The sequence below is a fragment of the Hyla sarda genome, chromosome 2 (genome assembly GCF_029499605.1).
Source record: "Hyla sarda isolate aHylSar1 chromosome 2, aHylSar1.hap1, whole genome shotgun sequence".
In the NCBI taxonomy this organism is placed as follows: Eukaryota; Metazoa; Chordata; class Amphibia; order Anura; family Hylidae; genus Hyla; species Hyla sarda.
The window spans coordinates 8485877-8503533 of NC_079190.1; the positions used below are offsets into that span (position 1 = coordinate 8485877).

Genomic DNA, 17657 nt, shown 5'->3' on the forward strand with positions numbered 1-17657 from the left:
GGAGGGAAAATACTCGCCTCCTGTCTTCATATAACTAATATTTTCCGTCACAAGCTAGGAAAATCTCGATTTATATATCAGACAGGAGGCTCAAATCTTATGCAGGTTCAAAGCTAAGATTTACATAACAGGTTACACAAATGACAAGACAACAATATTATAAAACCGACATGGAGACATGCTCCTCCGGTCTGAAGTAAAAATGGCGAAACGTGGTCTCGGAAGACCAATCCGCCGCCATTAAAAGGTCCGCGAGAGAGCCCCCCCGACGTAACTACCTTAGTAGCCATAGCCCCTCTGGAAGAGTGTGCTCCAAAGAGGGATATGTCTATACCCGCCATCTCCATGGCGGAACGCACCCACCGTGCAAGCGTGGCAGAAGAGACCGGGTGATGAGGTTTGACATAAGAAACCAGGAGTTGAGAAAAACCCTGCGAGCGTAAGTTGGCTGTTTGTGCCTCATAAGCCTGTAGGCAACGCACAACACATAACCGAGGATGCGCAGGGAAAAAGGGGTAAGAAACCGAATGTATACCCGTCTTGGTCCTGCGGACCACTGAAAACTTGACACCTTGAGGCGAAAATTGACGCCTAGAAATGTCCAGGGCTTTTACATCCGAAACCCGCTTAATGGAGACCAAACATAAAAGGACTGTAAGTTTGTAGGACAAAAGCTTCAATGATAAAGCGTCATTATCCTCCCACCTAGAGAACATATCTAGCAACCTGGAAACATCCCAAGTTGACTGATATTTAGGACGAGGCGGGCGTTTAAATTTAATGCCCCGCAAAAGTCTACACAGTAGAGGATGTTTACCGACCGGCAAAGAGTCAACCGGATAATGGTAAGCAGAAATAGCCGATCGATACACATTGATGGAGCTGAAGGACTTACCAGACTCAAAAGAATCCGCCAGGTAATTCACTACTGTCGATACAGGCGCCTGTACGGGATCAACCTGCCGTTGATCACACCAACGCACTCCAGGCCGATCGGTGTCTGCTTCAGGCACCCCGAAACCAACCATGCTAGGAGAGTCAGGTTGCCCTCCGTTATCAGAGGGTGTAGACCCCTGGTCGGGTTGGAAAGAATCTGCGGAAAATGAGGGAGTAGCCTGGGGAAATCCACTGCCATCTCCAGAACAAGTCGGAACCACGGTTGCATCGGCCACCAGGGGGTGACCAGTCGCATTCTGGTTCGCTATATGCAGGAGAACCTTGGGGATCATCGAGAACGGAGGAAACGCATAGTGTGTCTCCCCCGTCCAACACTGCCGGACTACCGCCGACGCCTCCGGATCCGGTCTCCAGCTGAAAAATTGAGGCAGATGATGGTTGAGGCGAGAAGCAAACAGATCTACGCCCAACGGACCCCAAAGCAGATTTCGTTGCAGGAAAACTGAACGATCCAGACGCCAATCGCTGGAGTCGGAAAGGTATCGGGAATTCCAATCGGCTACCGTATTGGAAATACCCGGAATGTATTCTGCCATCGGAATAATATTGCGGGAAAGGCAGAGATGCCAAAAATCCTTGGCAATCTCTGCAAGGACTCTGGATCTGGTGCCCCCCAAGCGGTTGATGTATTGCACCGCAGCAATATTGTCCATGCGTAATAATACGCAGCAATTGGACGCTTCTGGTAAGAAACTCCGAACGGCGAACAACGCCGCCAGAAGTTCCAATGCATTGATGTGCAGGAGGGATTCCCTGAAGGACCAGCTTCCTCCTGTGGAGAGGTTGCCAAAACGAGCGCCCCAACCTCGCCGACTCGCGTCCGACTCTATGATGACGTCTGGACAAGAGTTGAAGATTGTTTTGCCGTTCCACTCGACGGCATGACAAAGCCACCACTGCAATTCTGCTCTGGCTTCCGTCGAGAGGGGCACCTCGTCGGCGTATCTGAGACCCTGTCGTAGATGGAGAATCTGGAGTCTCTGGAGGGCCCTGTAGTGGAGAGGGGCCGGGAATATAGCTTGTATGGAGGCCGCTAGAATGCCCACCAGACGGGCTAGCACCCGTAGCAATAGGAAATCCTTGCGTAGAACCGCTCTGATTTCCTTGCGGATGAGGGTCAACTTTGTTTTGGGCAAACGGAGAACAGCTTGGTTGGTGTCTACCAAGAAGCCTAAAAATTCCATTTCCTGAGCAGGGACGAGACTCGATTTGTCTCGGTTGATCAAGAAGCCCAGTCTTTGCAATAGAGAGAGATTGTCCATCTCATGTGGCGGAAGGCCTGCGTCTCGGAGCAGGCCATGATAAGGAGGTCGTCGAGATAGATGATCAGACGTACCCCCCTGCTTCTTAGAGATGCCACCACTGGTTTCAGGAGCTTGGTGAAACACCACGGGGCAGATGACAGACCGAAAGGAAGGCAAGTAAACTGCCACATTCGATCCCTCCAGAGGAAGCGGAGTAGATGTTGCGCGGATGGATGCATAGGGACGGTGAGATAAGCGTCCTTTAGGTCCACCTTTACCAACCAATCCCCCGGTTGCAACAGGTCTCGAAAGCAATGTATGCCCTCCATTTTGAAATGTCGATAAACGACATGTTGGTTCAAATCCCCAAGATTTATCACTGGACGGTAGCCGCCCCCTTTCTTTCTTACTAGGAAGAGGTTGCTGATAAACCCTGGGGAAGACGGGTTGACCTCTACCACCGCCTGTTTGGCTACTAGGTCTTGAATCTCGTTGTCTATGAGCACAACGTTTTGGTTTGCAAATCGAATAGGGGGCGGGATCACGCCCAGGTTTGGTAAGGACAGAAGGTCTATGTGGAACCCTGTTATAGTAGTTAGAATCCACGCGTCTGCCGTAATCGCAGACCAGGCGTGGGTAAAATACCTCAGTCGTGCCCCCACAGGTATATGTGAAAGTGGAGTGCATGGAGTACTCACCAGTATATGGACGGGATCGGGGGTAGCCTCTGCTTCCTCGTCCACGCCACGGTCTACCACTGGGTGGGAAAAACGGTGCTGGCTGCGCCATTGGAGTGGAGTATGGAGGGGGAGCCTGAGGATATTGAGGTGGGGCGGTTGCCCTAGCGTAAGGTCTGTAGGTCGAGTTACGGCCGGCAGAACGGCCCCTACTTCTGCCGGCCCGGGGAAAAATCTTGCTTGCTCCAGATTTTTTCAGCGAAGTTTGGGCTTTATCAAGGCTGTTGAATAGCCCCACGAACTTGTTGATATCTTTCACTAGGGTGTCGCCAAACAGCCTACCCTCTGCCGATGGACCTGGCTCGGTCTCGGCTAAATGAGCCAATTGCGGATCAAGCCGCATGAGGATGGAGCGTCTACGCTCGGTAGAGCATGCAGTGTTGGCGCTGCCCACTAGACAAATGGCCCTTTGAGCCCATCCACGAAGCTGGACCAGGTCGACAGGTTGATTTGTTGCTGCCGCCTGCTCCGCTAAATTTAATATCTTTGTAAGCGGACCGAGGAGGTCCAGAATGTGGTCCTGTATGGTCTTAAAGGACCTCTCAATCCCTTTCTTGGGGAACTTGCCAGACTTTAAGTATTTGGATAGGATAGGGTCTACCTCAGGGGTAGCAACCACTTTCTTGGGTATAAATGGTCTGGGGCATTCCGCCCTTAATTTATTTCGATTGGTCCTCTCAAGGGACCTTCGTGCCCAGAATTCCACGTACTGGGATACGTGGGGTAACGGAGTCCAATCCCCAGAGCGAGGATGGGATATTGCGTCTGGGTGGAATAAAGGTTCACCTAGAGCATCTAGGATGACTTCGTCCTGCGTACAGGACTTATCCAGGTCAGTACAGGATAAGAAATGTATGTACACAGTGACCCCACCAGCAGAATAGTGAGTACAGATCTGGAGTATAATACAGGATATAACTCAGGATCAGTACAGGATAAGTAATGTAATGTATGTACACAGTGACCTCACCAGCAGAATAGTGAGTGCAGCTCTGGAGTATAATACAGGATATAACTCAGGATCAGTACAGGATAAGTAATGTAATGTATGTACACAGTGACCTCACCAGCAGAATAGTGAGTGCAGCTCTGGGGTATAATACAGGATGTCTGTGGAGCTCCCCAGTTACATGTCGGTCTTTTTCCTCTTCTGACTAGTTTAGTCACATGGTCCCTGCGGTTCGTTCAGGTTCCTCTTTAACCCCTTCCTGCTATTGGACGTGTGCATACGTCCAGGCGAATTACACGTTCGCGCAAATGGACGTATGCATACGTCCAAGCGATCTCCTGCTCTGTCGCGGGCAGCGCAGGAGATCGCGGGTGGGACTCAGCTGTCAATCACAGCCGGAGTCCCACCGCAGCTGCCGGGGCCGCGATCGCGCCGGTCCCGGCAGCATTAACCCCATAGATGCCGTGATCAGTTCTGATCACGGCATCTACGGTGTTTGCAGGGGGAGAGCTCTCCCCCTGCCCATCAACGCCGGCTCCGCGATAAAATAAGGGGGATCGGGGGTGTCCAAGACACCCTCGATCCCCCTTGAAGAGATAGGAGTGAGGTGGCAGGGTTGCCACCCCTCCTATCCCTGCTATTGATCGGCGGAGCGGCCGACCAATAGCAGACTGGGGGCGGGGGGGTTAAAGTTCGGTTCCCCCCGCTATGCCCACCCATCGTTGTCCGGGCACAGCGGGGGGAACCGTGTAGTAGCGGCGGCAGCAGCGGCGGTCACTTACCCGGCGGCGGCGGCTGTGATCACGGCGGCGGTGGAGGTGAGTAGGACGTTGCGTGTCCAGGAGTCTGTTGCCTAGCAACATCTGCAGGGCGACAGTTTAGAGAGTGGTCTCTAAACTGTCGCCTTCCAGATGTTGCAAAACTACAACTCCCACCATGCCTTGACAGCTGTTTGCTGTGTTGGCATGCTGGGAGTTGTAGTTTTGCAAGATTTAGAGGGGATCAGGCTGGAAATCACTGACAGTGGTCTCTAAACTGTAGCCCTCCAGATATTACAAAACTACAACTCCCAGCATGCCCAGACAGCAGTTTGCTGTCTTAGCATGCTGAGATTTGTAGTTTTGCAACATCTGGAGGGCCACAGTTTAGAGACCACTGTCAGTGATTTCCAGCCTGATCCCCTCTAAATCTTGCAAAACTACAACTCCCAGCATTCAGGAACAGCAAATGGCTGTCTCGGCATGCTGGGAGTTGTACTTGCGTGCCTCCAGCTGTTGCATAACTACATCTCCCAGCATTCCCTTTGGCAATCAGTACATGCTGAGAGTTGTAGTTCTGCAACAGCTGGAGGCACACTGGTTGGGAAATACCGAGTTAGGTAATAGGTTCTATTACCTAACTCAGTATTTTCCAACCAGTGTGCCTCCAGCTTTTGCAAAACTACAACTCCCAGCATGCACGTTCTGTCAGTGCATGCTGGGAGTTGTAGTTTTGCCCCCCTCCCATGTGAATGTACAGGTTACATTCACACTGGCGGCGGATTACAGTGAGTTCCCTGCTTCAAGTTTGAGCTGCCGCAGCTCAAACTCCTAGCGGGAGACTCAGTGTAATCCGGCGTCAGTGTGAATGTAACCTAAAAACACTACACTACACGAACATAAAATAAAGAGTAAAACACAACATATACACACGTACACTGCCCCCCCCCCCCACCACCCCTTCCCCCCCAATAAAAATGAAAAACGTATCCTACAGCAGTGTTTCCAAAATGGAGCCTCCAGCTGTTGCAAAACAAAAACTCCCAGCATTTCCGGACAGCCATTGACTTTCCAAGCATGCTGGGAGTTTAGCAACAGCTGGAGGCACCCTGTTTGAGAATCACTGGTGTAGAATACCCCTATGTCCACCCCTATGCAAATCCCTAATTTAGTCCTCAAATGCGCATGGCGCTCTCACTTCGGAGCCCTGTCGTATTTCAAGGCAACAGTTTAGGACCACATATGGGGTATCGCTGTACTCGGGAGAAATTGCCTAACAAATTTTGCGGGGCTTTTTCTCCTTTTACCCCTCATGAAAAGGTAAAGTTGGGGTCTACACCAGCATGTTAGTGTACAAAAATGTTTTTTTTTTACACTAACATACTGGTGTTGCCCCATACTTTCACAACCGGTAAAAGAAAAAAAGCCTCCAAAATTTGTAACGCAATTTCTCCTGAGTACGGCGATACCCCATATGTGGGCGCAAAGTGCTCTGCGGGCGCATAACAAGGCTCAGAAGGGAGAGTGCACCATGTAAATTTGAGGTCTAAATTGGTGATTTGCACAGGGGTGGCTGATTTTACAGCGGTTCTGACATAAGTGCAAAACAATAAATACCCACATGTGACCCCATTTTGGAAACTACACCCCTCACGGAATGTAACAAGGGGTGCAGTGAGCATTTACGCCCCACAGGTGTCTGACAGATCTTTGAAACAGGGGACTGTGAAAATGAAAAATAATTTTTTTTATTTGCACAGCCCACTGTTCCAAAGATCCGTCAAATGCCAGTGGGGTGTAAATTCTCCCTGCACCCCTTATTACCTTCCGTGAGGGGTGTAGTTTTAAAAATAGGGTCACATGTGGGGGGGTCCACTGTTCTGGCACCACGGGGGGGGCTTTGGAAATGCACATGGCCAAATTCTCTCTCCAAAAGCTCAATGATGCTCCTTCTCTTCTGAGCATTGTAGTTCGCCCCCAGTGCACTTCACGTCCACTTGTTGGGTATTTCCATACTCAGAAGAGATGGGGTTACAAATTTTGGGGGGTATTTTCTGCTATTATCCCTTGTAAAAATGTTAAATTTGGGGGAAAACAAGCATTTTAGTGTAAAAAAATATTTTTTTTTTTACATATGCAAAAGTCGTGAAACACCTGTGGGGTATTAAGGTTCACTTTACCCCTTGTTATGTTCCCCAAGGGGTCTAGTTTCCAAAATGGTATGCCATGTGGGGTTTTTTTTCTGTCCTGGCACCATAGGTGCTTCCTAAATGCGGCATGCCCCCAGAGCAAAATTTGCTTCCAAAAAGCCAAATGTGACTCCTTCTCTTCTGAGACCTGTAGTGCGCCAGCAGAGCACTTTTCATCCTCATATTGGGTGTTTTCTGAATCGGGAGAAATTGGGCTTCAAATTTTGGGGGATATTTTCTGCTATTACCTTTTTTTAAAATGTAAAATTTTTGCTAAACCAAGCATTTTTGGTAAAAAAAAAAAAATTTTTTTTTTTACATATGCAAAAGTCGTGAAACACCTGTGGGGTATTAAGGTTCACTTTACCCCTTGTTACGTTCCTCAAGGAGTCTAGTTTCCAAAATGGTATGCCATGTGTTTTTTTTTTTTTGCTGACCTGGCACCATAGGGGCTTCCTAAATGCGACATGCCCCCCGAGCAAAATTTGCTCTCAAAAAGCCAAATGTGACTCCTTCTCTTCTGAGCATTGTAGTTCGCCCGTAATGCACTTCAGGTCAACTTATGGGGTACCTCCATACTCAGAAGAGATGGGGTTACAAATTTTGGGGGGTATTTTCTGCTATTAACCCTTGCAAAAATGTGAAATTTGGGGGGAAACACACATTTTAGTGAAATTTTTTATTTTATTTTTTTACATATGCAAAAGTCATGAAACGCCTGTGGGGTATTAAGGCTCACTTAATTCCTTGTTACGTTCCTCAAGGGGTCTAGTTTCCAAAATGGTATGCCATGTTTTTTTTTTTTTTTTTGCTGTTTTGGCACCATAGGGGCTTCCTAAATGCAACATGCCCCCAAAAAACCATTTCAGAAAAACGTACTCTCCAAAATCCCTTTGTTGCTCCTTTGCTTCTGAGCCCTCTACTGCGCCCGCCGAACAATTTACATAGACATATGAGGTATGTGCTTACTCAAGAGAAATTGGGCTACAAATTCAAGTATAAATTTTCTCCTTTTACCCCTTGTAAAAATTCAAAAATTGGGTCTACAAGAACATGCAAGTGTAAAAAAATGAAGATTTTGAATTTTCTCCTTCACTTTGCTACTTTTCCTGTGAAACACCTAAAGGGTTAAAACACTTACTGAATGTCATTTTGAATACTTTGGGGGGTGCAGTTTTTGTAATGGGGTCATTTATGGGGTATTTCTAATATGAAGACCCTTCAAATCCACTTCAAACCTGAACTGGTCCATGAAAAATAGCGAGTTTGAAAATTTTGTTAAAAATTGTAAAATTGCTGCTGAACTTTGAAGCCCTCTGGTGTCTTCCAAAAGTAAACACTTGTCAATTCTATGATGAAAATATAAAGTAGACATATTGTATATGTGAATCCAAAAAAAAATTATTTTGAATATCCATTTTCCTTACAAGCAGAGAGCTTCAAAGTTAGAAAAATGCAAAATTTTCAATTTTTTCATCAAATTTTGGGATTTTTCACCAAGAAAGGATGCAAGTTAGCACAAAAATTTACCACTATGTTAAAGTAGAATATGTCACGAAAAAACAATCTCGGAATCAGATTGATAAGTAAAAGCATTCCAGAGTTATTAATGTTTAAAGTGACAGTGGTCAGATGTGCAAAAAAGGGCTGCGTCCTAGAGGTGAGAATGGGCTGTGTCCTTAAGGGGTTAATGTTCTGTTTATACCCTAATAACTTGTTTGATATTTTCTCTCCTTCCAGATAAAGTAAAGGAGCCTCCTGTTTCCGATGAACCCCTTAAAGAGGAGAAGACGACATCTCCGCAGATCCAAATCCCTCCTCTAGAGGTCAAAGAAAGTGAACCCCCTAAAGCTGCTGAGACAAACAAGAAAAGGTGGCTTTATTTTATTTTTATGTGCGTTTTTTTTTTTTTTTTTTTTTTTTGGCCTCTACAGTTCTGGGAGTTCTTCCAGTATGTAGATTTAGGAGTGGGTGATGTGTGATCTCTACACATCCTAAATTATTAGGGTTCACACGTGGAATGGGACCTTCTGTAATGTAAACTGAAAGGTAGAATTCCAATGAGACCAATGATAATCCGCTGCGCCCCCATGTCATAGTCCAGGACGCAAGTGTCGGTGTTTAAAGGGTAACTCCGCCCCTAGAATCTCATCCCATATCTAAAGGATAGGGGATAAGATCTCTGATCGCGGGGGTCCCACTGCTGGGGAACCCCGCAATCTCCCTGCTGCACCCGGCGTTCGTTTAGAGCGTCGTGTGCATCGCCAGAGGCTCGTGACGCCACAGTTACGTCCGGATTTCGACGTCACGGCCACGCCCCCTCAATGCAAGTCTATGGGAGGTGGCGTGGCGGTCGTCTTGCTCCCTTCCATAGACTTGGATTGAGGGGGTGTGGCCATGACATGCGGGCGCGTCTGTGATGTCACAAACCTCCGCCCCACATCGCCAGTCATCCGGCGTAGTTCGTTCCGTGCATCGGATGTCTGGGGTGCCACAGCCGAGATCTTCGGGCTGATGGCTGCCTATACAGGGGTCAGGGGTATCGTGACGTCATGGCCCGCCCCCTCAATGCAAGCCTATGGGAGGGGGCGTGACGGCAGTCACGCCCCCTCCCATAGGCTTGCATTGAGGGGGCGGGGCTGTGACATCACGATACCCCGACCCCTGTATCGCTCCGTCATTAGCCCGAAGATTCCTCCATGCAGCTGCAGGAGAGATCGCGGGGGTCCCCAGCAATCGGACCCCCGCGATCAGACATTTTTATCCGCTTTCCTGTAGATAAGGGGGCTAAGATGTCCAGGGGCGGAGTATCCCTTTAAATTGCAGACCTTTTTCATGATGTACCAGGTTTCTACTTTCGGAAATACCGATCCTGTACTTATTTCGTCCCGTTTTTTTTATTCTTTTAAGCAAGACGAAGAGGGTCGAGATGTCGGACAGCGACGAGGAGCCGGCCAAGCTGGCGAAGAAGAGGAGGAGGCGGATCAAGAAGCCACAGCCTGACAGCAGCGACGAGGAGGACAGTAAGTGACCGCGTACGGCGCTGACCCGTGTGCGGGAGGTTGTGGCCCTCACAGGCGTCTTTTCACACCCACACCCTGTTTGTTATGCTCCATGTAATTTCCTGCTGCGTCGTCTGCCAAAACACCGCCATTCATCCCGCCGAGGAGTAAGTGGCTGTTTCGGTCAATCGCCCACGTCATCGCCCCCTGCCGGCTTGCGTCGCCTGCTAGTAAGTCTTCACGCCGGCTCTGGCTTTCATGTAGTGTTTGCTTTCCTCGCCGCCCCGCAGAGCAGGGAGATTTAGTCGCAGGTGGAGTCTGCAGCCGTGTTAACCAGAGCTGGCAGCAGCCGCTGGGCCGCTATAGAGGGGCAGCCAGAGCCCCCCACAGCCCCAGTCTGCTCTGCGTCAGGCTTACTCTATCTCTCGCCTTTTATCGCTGTAAACGGGGAAAGGTCACCGCTCCTGCGCCTGTCACAAGGCGTTAGCTCTGAGGACCCGGCCACTTGTATTGTAGAGTCACAGAGGGGGCAGAGTCCTGGGCGCTTACGAGTCTTTAAAGGGACAGATGCCCAGAAAACAGTCAGTGACGCTCAGGGCCCCGACTCCACCTTCCACTTAATCCACCGGCCAAGGTGCATTTTGCTCCATTCCCCCCCCACCCCCCTTCATTTTGGTAGGGAGGGAATTCTCTATCCTCCTAATTAGGAGATGCCCCCCCCCCAGTACCTAGGTAAGGAAAGCAAGCAGTGCTTAGATAGGTGTACAGTGGTCCCGCAACATACGATGGTGATCCGTTCCAAATGGACCATCGTTTGTTGAAACCATCGTATGTTGAGGGATTTGTGCAATGTAAAGTATAGGACAGTGGTCTCCAACCTGCGGACCTCCAGATGTTGTAAAACTACAACACCCAGCATGCCCGGACAGCCGTTGGCTGTCCGGGCATGCTGGGAGTTGTAGTTTTGCAACATCTGGAGGTCCGCAGGTTGAAGACCACTGGTATTGGAGGATATACTCGTGTGTCCCCGCCACTCCGGACTGTCGCCGTCCATCGCTGTCCCCCGTGGTGTCCCCGACGCTCCGGGAAGGTCTCTGCTGCCTGGGAACGTCGCTCTCCGTCGCCGCCATCACGTCGCTATGCAAGCCGCTCCTATTGGATGACGGGACGGCGTGCGCGGCGACGTGATGACGACGATGGAGAGCGCCGACGATGCAGGGGATCCCGAAGAGGACGCGCCGGAGCCCCGAGGACAGGTAAGTGATCGTCAGCGGACCACACGGGGCACCGTAAACGGCTATCCGGGGGCAGCTGAAGCAGTCTGCGCTGCCGGATAGCCGTTTATGCGATGGCCCCGATATACAAAAGCATCGTATGTGGATGCTGCCTCTGAGAGACCATCGTATGTTGAAATGATCATATGTCGGGGGGTCACTGTAAATGCCCCCAGTAGTTAGTTAGGCTTAGGTTGGGAATCCCTTAGTTAAAGGGGTACTCCCGTGGAAAACTTTTATATTTTTATTTTTGTTATTTGGTGCCAGAAAGTTAAACAGATTTGTAAATGACTTCTATTAAAAAAAAAAAAAAAATCTTAATCCTTCCAGTACTCTTTAGGGTCTGTATACTATAAAGGAATTTCTTTTTCTTTTTTGGAACACAGAGCTCTCTGCTGACATCATGACCACAGTGCTCTCTGCTGACATCTCTGTCCATTTTAGGAACTGTCCAGAGCAGCATATGTTTTCTATGGGGGATTTTCTCCTGCTCTGGACAGTTCTTAAAATGGACAGAGGTGTCAGCAGAGAGCACTGTGCTCGTGATGTCAGAAGAGAGCTCTGTGTGTTCCAAAAAGAAAATAATGTGCTCTGTAGTATTCAGCAGCTAAGAACTACTGGAAGGATTAAGATTTTTATTTTTTTTATAGAAGTAATTTACAAATCTGTTTTAACTTTCTGGCACCAGTTGATTTAAAAAATAAAAATAAAAAAAATAAATAAATGTCCACGGGAGTACCCCTTTAAATAGATAGGGAAGCACCCAATACATAGGTAGGAAAGCCCCCAGTAGTTAGGGAAGCCTCTTTCATAAGTGAGGAAGCCACTAGAGATGAGCGAACTTACAGTAAATTCGATTCGTCACGAACTTCTCGGCTCGGCAGTTGATGACTTATCCTGCATAAATTAGTTCAGCTTTCAGGTGCTTCCGTGGGCTGGAAAAGGTGGATACAGTCCTAGGAAAGAGTCTCCTGGGACTGTATCCACCTTTTCCAGCCCACGGGAGCACCTGAAAGCTGAACTAATTTATGCAGGATAAGTCATCAACTGCCGAGCCGAGAAGTTCACGACGAATCGAATTTACTGTAAGTTCGCTCATCTCTAGAAGCCACCTGTAGATGGGGAAGTCCCCAGGAGATAGGTAGGTAAGAAAGCCCCTAGCAGTTAGGTCACCTCCCCTGCCAGCAGCTGGGAATTCAAATTTTTCCACCCCCTCCCCCACCGGTGCCCTAAAGCAGCTGCCTAAGGTGCCTTATGGAAGCGCCGGCCCTGTTGATGATAAAGTTCTAGTTCCAGGGGGTCACTTTCCTAAGGTCTGTGTGGAAAGATGGGTTTGTACGATTATTTTTCAGTGTCTGCTCATATTATGCTTTTTTTTTTTTTTTTTTTTGCACCCACAGCTTCTCCGTTGCCCCCAGATGTGAAGACCCCGTCCCCTCCTCCAGCTCAGCCTGTTGTGAAGATGGAAACAGAACCTGAAGCTCAGGTGAGATGAAGATCTTTATACAGTGGTCCCTCAACATACCATGGTAATCCGCTCCAAATGAACCATCGTATGTTGATGGATCCGTGCAATGTAAAGTATAGGACAGTGGTCTTCAACCTGCGGACCTCCAGATGTTGCAAAACTACAACTCCCAGCATGCCCGGACAGCCGTTAGCTGTCCGGGCATGCTGGGAGTTGTAGTTTTGCAACATCTGGAGGTCCGCAGGTTGAAGACCACTGGTATAGGAGGTTATACAGTAGGGATCGACCGATATAGTTTTTTTAGGGCCGATAGATGATAACTTATACCGATATTCCGATATAAGTTATTGGCTATTTATCCCCCCGCGTTACCGCTGCAGATCATTGATTTAAAGCGGGCGCTTTAAATCAATGATCTGCAGTGGCTTTTGCGGTGCCAGAGACCGCCGCCACCACCTCCCGCTTCTCTCCCCCCTACCTGTCAGGGTGGTCCGGGCCATCCATCCTTCCTGTAGTGTCCGGGGGCATTCCGGGTGGAGGGTGAACCGGTCCGGGCTGTCCTTCTTCTCCGGGGGTCCTCTTCTCCACTCCGGGCAGGCTCCGGCCTAGTAACGCAGCATAGACGCCGCTGCGCAGTGACGCCCGTGCGCAGCGACGCACCTGACGTCACGGCGTAGCAGCGACTATGCAGCGTACTAGGCCGGAGCCTGCCCGGAGTGGAGAAGATGACCCCTGGAGAAGGACAGCCCGGACCGGTTCACCCTCCACCCGGAATGCCGCCGGACACTACAGGAAGGATGGATGGCCCGGACACCCCCATTACGGGTAAGTTTAATTTTTTTTATTGATTTGGAGGGTGGGGGAGGGGCCCGACCGGTATAGCGGTATGGAAAAAAATCCATACCGGTATACCGCCCAGCACTACGGTGGGGGGTGCGACTCGGGGGGGCGGGGCATTATCGGCTTATCGGCAAGGTAATTGCCGATACCGATAATGCCCAAAATCGTGATTATCGGCCGATAATATCGGCCATACCGATAATCGGTCGATCCCTATTATACAGTACTCACCTGTCCCCGCCGCTTACCGCTGCCCTGGATGTCGCCCTCCATCGCTGTCGCCGCGTCCCCGGACGTCTCTGCTGCGTCTCTTCATCGCCATCATCACGTCGCTGCGCACGCCGCTCCTATTGGATGACGGGACGGCGTGCGCGATGACTATGATGGAGAGCGCCGGCGATGAAGAGGATCCCGAAGAGGACGGTCCGGAGCGCCGGTACAGGTAAGTGACCATCACCGGACCACACGGGGCACCGTAAACGGCTATCCAATGGCAGCTGAAGCAGTCTGTGCTGCAGGATAGCCGTTTATGCGATGGCCCCGACATACAAAAGCATCGTATGTTGAAATGATCGTATGTCGGGGGGTCACTGTACTCTAGTCACATCCAGAGCTGCATTCACAGTTCTCCTGGCTGTCACCTGGACATAATGCTCTGCTGTCAAACAAGAGCTCAGCAGAGGATTGTGGGACATCAGACTGTAACCACTGCAGGCCTTTAAATGCGCAGCAGCAGAGCATGTCCTATAGCGCCATAACGGCAGCAAGGAACTATGACCCCCAGCATCCTGACAACTACTCTCCCCAAGAATCCTTATTCCTCATGGTAATTCTTCTATGGGCCACAAGTAGGCGCTTCAGACTAGTGGGAATAGTTAGAATTTCTTTGGACCTGTAGATGTTTCTGTTCTCCCTAGACGCAGCCCGGAGAGAAGAGGCGGATACGGAAACGCATCCTGAAGTCCAAGACGTTCCTGGATGAAGACGGCTGCATGGGTAAGAAGGGCGCAGGGCTTCGTAATGGATCTGACGACAGTAGCGGAACTACAAGGGTCACAATGCCCTGAAGTTGTACTTGCTGGACATGCTGGGATTTGTAGTTCTATAACCAGCAGTAAGGCAAGCTGATGGAGATTTGAGCTTTGGCATCTTAAAGGGGTACTCCGCTGCCCCAGCGTTCGGAACATTTATTTTTTTCTGAATGTTTGTAGCAGGCGGCGGGGGTCGGGACGTCACTGCCACGCCCCTCGCGATGTCACGTCAAGCCCCCTCAATGAAAGTCTATGGGAGGGGGCGTGACATGACGTCACAAGAGGCGTGGCAGTGACTTCACGACCCCCGCTCCCTGCTCCAAGCGTTCTAAATGAATGTCTGGTACTGCACAGAGATCACTGGGGTCCCAGCGGCGCCCCCCCTCCCCCCCCCAATCAGATGTCTAGGGACGGAGCACCTCTTTAAGATGGGATGATATGTGAACTCTTCACCTAGTACTTTTTATAGCTGAGGGTTTCTTACCATTGCAACCAGTCACCTTCTGTGAAGTAAATGCTCTAGGTAAGTGTTAACCATCCAGTGCGCCTCCGGTTATTGCAAAACTACAACTCCCAGCATCGCCGTGACTGTCGGGTGCCTGTTGGATGGCCGTGACTGTCGGGTGCCTGTTGGATGGCCGTGACTGTCGGGTGCCTGTTGGATGGCCGTGACTGTCGGGTGCCTGTTGGATGGCCGTGACTGTCGGGTGCCTGTTGGATGGCCGTGACTGTCGGGTGCCTGTTGGATGGCCGTGACTGTCGGGTGCCTGTTGGATGGCCGTGACTGTCGGGTGCCTGTTGGATGGCCGTGACTGTCGGGTGCCTGTTGGATGGCCGTGACTGTCGGGTGCCTGTTGGATGGCCGTGACTGTCGGGTGCCTGTTGGATGGCCGTGACTGTCGGGTGCCTGTTGGATGGCCGTGACTGTCGGGTGCCTGTTGGATGGCCGTGACTGTCGGGTGCCTGTTGGATGGCCGTGACTGTCGGGTGCCTGTTGGATGGCCGTGACTGTCGGGTGCCTGTTGGATGGCCGTGACTGTCGGGTGCCTGTTGGATGGCCGTGACTGTCGGGTGCCTGTTGGATGGCCGTGACTGTCGGGTGCCTGTTGGATGGCCGTGACTGTCGGGTGCCTGTTGGATGGCCGTGACTGTCGGGTGCCTGTTGGATGGCCGTGACTGTCGGGTGCCTGTAGGATGGCCGTGACTGTCGGGTGCCTGTAGGATGGCCGTGACTGTCGGGTGCCTGTCGGATGGCCGTGACTGTCGGGTGCCTGTCGGATGGCCGTGACTGTCGGGTGCCTGTCGGATGGCCGTGACTGTCGGGTGCCTGTCGGATGGCCGTGACTGTCGGGTGCCTGTCGGATGGCCGTGACTGTCGGGTGCCTGTCGGATGGCCGTGACTGTCGGGTGCCTGTCGGATGGCCGTGACTGTCGGGTGCCTGTCGGATGGCCGTGACTGTCGGGTGCCTGTCGGATGGCAGTGACCAGTAAGTTGCCTTATTATTGCCAACATCTCTTTCCGTGTTCCAGTGACTGAGAAGGTTTATGAGACTGAGTCGTGCACGGACAGCGGCGAAGAGTTCACTCAGTCCAAACCTCCAGCTAAACCGTCCACCGCCAGCAAAACCGAGACTAAGGCGGATTCTAAGACTTCAAAGAAGACGGCGGCGGCAGCCAGCAAGGGGGGGACCAAGCAGGCATCCATCATGGGGTTCTTCCAGAAGAAGTGAATAAGACCCCCCCCCACCCCCCTACCACCGCTCACCAGAGACTGCTCCCCGTCATCCATGGTCGGTTGTGAATCTCTTATATAAGGACACAGAGACTCTGTATATAGCGACCCTTACTATAAAGAACAAAACCTAAGATTCTCCAGGCTTCTGGGAAAGCTGGGTGACAACTATGTACATTACAACCCCCTTAAATAGTCACCCTGCTCTCCTAGAATCCAGAAATCCACGTCTACCTACAGGCAGCCCTCGCCTTCTGTATTGCTGCTTAACTAGGCAGATTTGTCTGTTCAGGAGCCTGGAAAAGCAGGAAGATGTCAATCATAATATAGCGACACGTGTCCTGATCACCAGAGAGGGATGATGAATGGTGGTAGATGAAGAAGTTGGTTGTCATTCAGCTTTCAAAGACCCCTGAATGGCAGCTGTACATGACTCTGTATAATGCACTGAATCCTCGAATGGAGTATCTTTATTGTACTTACTGGCTGTTATCCAGCTTTCTAAGAGCCCTGTCTGGCCTTATTAGTTTATTAAAAGACCTTTATCCTTATTTCCCTTTTTTCCGGAGTTCTGTGAAAGCTTTACCAGCCATAGCTCTCGTTTCCAGGAGTTTTTCACTTCTCTCGGAAAGCTGGGTGACTTTCATATGCCACATAACTTGCCTCCTCCTACACCATGGCATATTGAGGTAGTCCAAGGGGGTTTTCTATACCCTTTTCTTCCATAAAGAGCGCCACATCTGTCCTCAGGGGACATGCGGCATTACATCTCTGCTCCATTTACTTCGAGACTGAGCTGCAATACCAGATGTATACTGAGAACAAGAGTGGCGCTGTTTCGAGAATAAAGCATTTTTTTTTACATTCCTGAAGCAGTTTCCCCCAACCACTATGCATCCCAGCTGTTGCAAAACTACAACTCCCAGCATGCCCGGACAGCCAACGGCTGTCCGGGCGTGCTGGGAGTTGTAGTTTTGCAACAGCTGGAGGAACACTGGTTGGGAAACACTGCCTTAAAATGTATATATCAACTGGCTCCAGAACATTTAAACAGATTTGTAAATTACTTCTGTTAAAAAATCTTAATCCATCCAATAATTATCAGCTGCTGAAGTTGAGTTGTTCTTTTCTGTCTGACAACAGTGCTCTCTGCTGCCATCTCTGCTTGTCTCGGGAACTGCACAGAGTAGAAGGTTTGCTATGGGGATTTGCTTCTACTCTGGACAGTTCCTGAGACAGGTGTCATCAGAGAGCACTCAGACAGAGAAGAACAACTCAACTTCAGCAGCTCATAAATACTGACAGCATTAAGATTTTTTTTTTAATAGAAGTAATTTACAAATCTGTTTAAAGGGGTATTCCAGGAAAAAACTTTTTTTTTTTTTTATATCAACTGGCTCCAGAAAGCTAAAAAGATTTGTAAATTACTTCTATTAAAAAAATCTTAATCCTTTCAGTACTTATGAGCTTCTGAAG

General features: G+C 50.0%; 1 protein-coding gene across 1 annotated transcript in view; it reads left to right on the forward strand.

Moving 5' to 3' along the window:
• The window catches only part of POLD3 (DNA polymerase delta 3, accessory subunit), a 38346-nt gene extending 21332 nt beyond the window's left edge, over nucleotides 1-17014 (forward strand). Inside the window, exons 8-12 of the mRNA XM_056561081.1 lie at nucleotides 8575-8707; nucleotides 9745-9857; nucleotides 12511-12596; nucleotides 14336-14414; nucleotides 15980-17014. Coding sequence (XP_056417056.1) covers nucleotides 8575-8707; nucleotides 9745-9857; nucleotides 12511-12596; nucleotides 14336-14414; nucleotides 15980-16179 — 611 coding nt within the window. The 3' untranslated portion in view covers nucleotides 16180-17014. The remainder of the gene's footprint in view (nucleotides 1-8574; nucleotides 8708-9744; nucleotides 9858-12510; nucleotides 12597-14335; nucleotides 14415-15979) is intronic.
• Nucleotides 17015-17657: the final 643 nt, after the last annotated feature.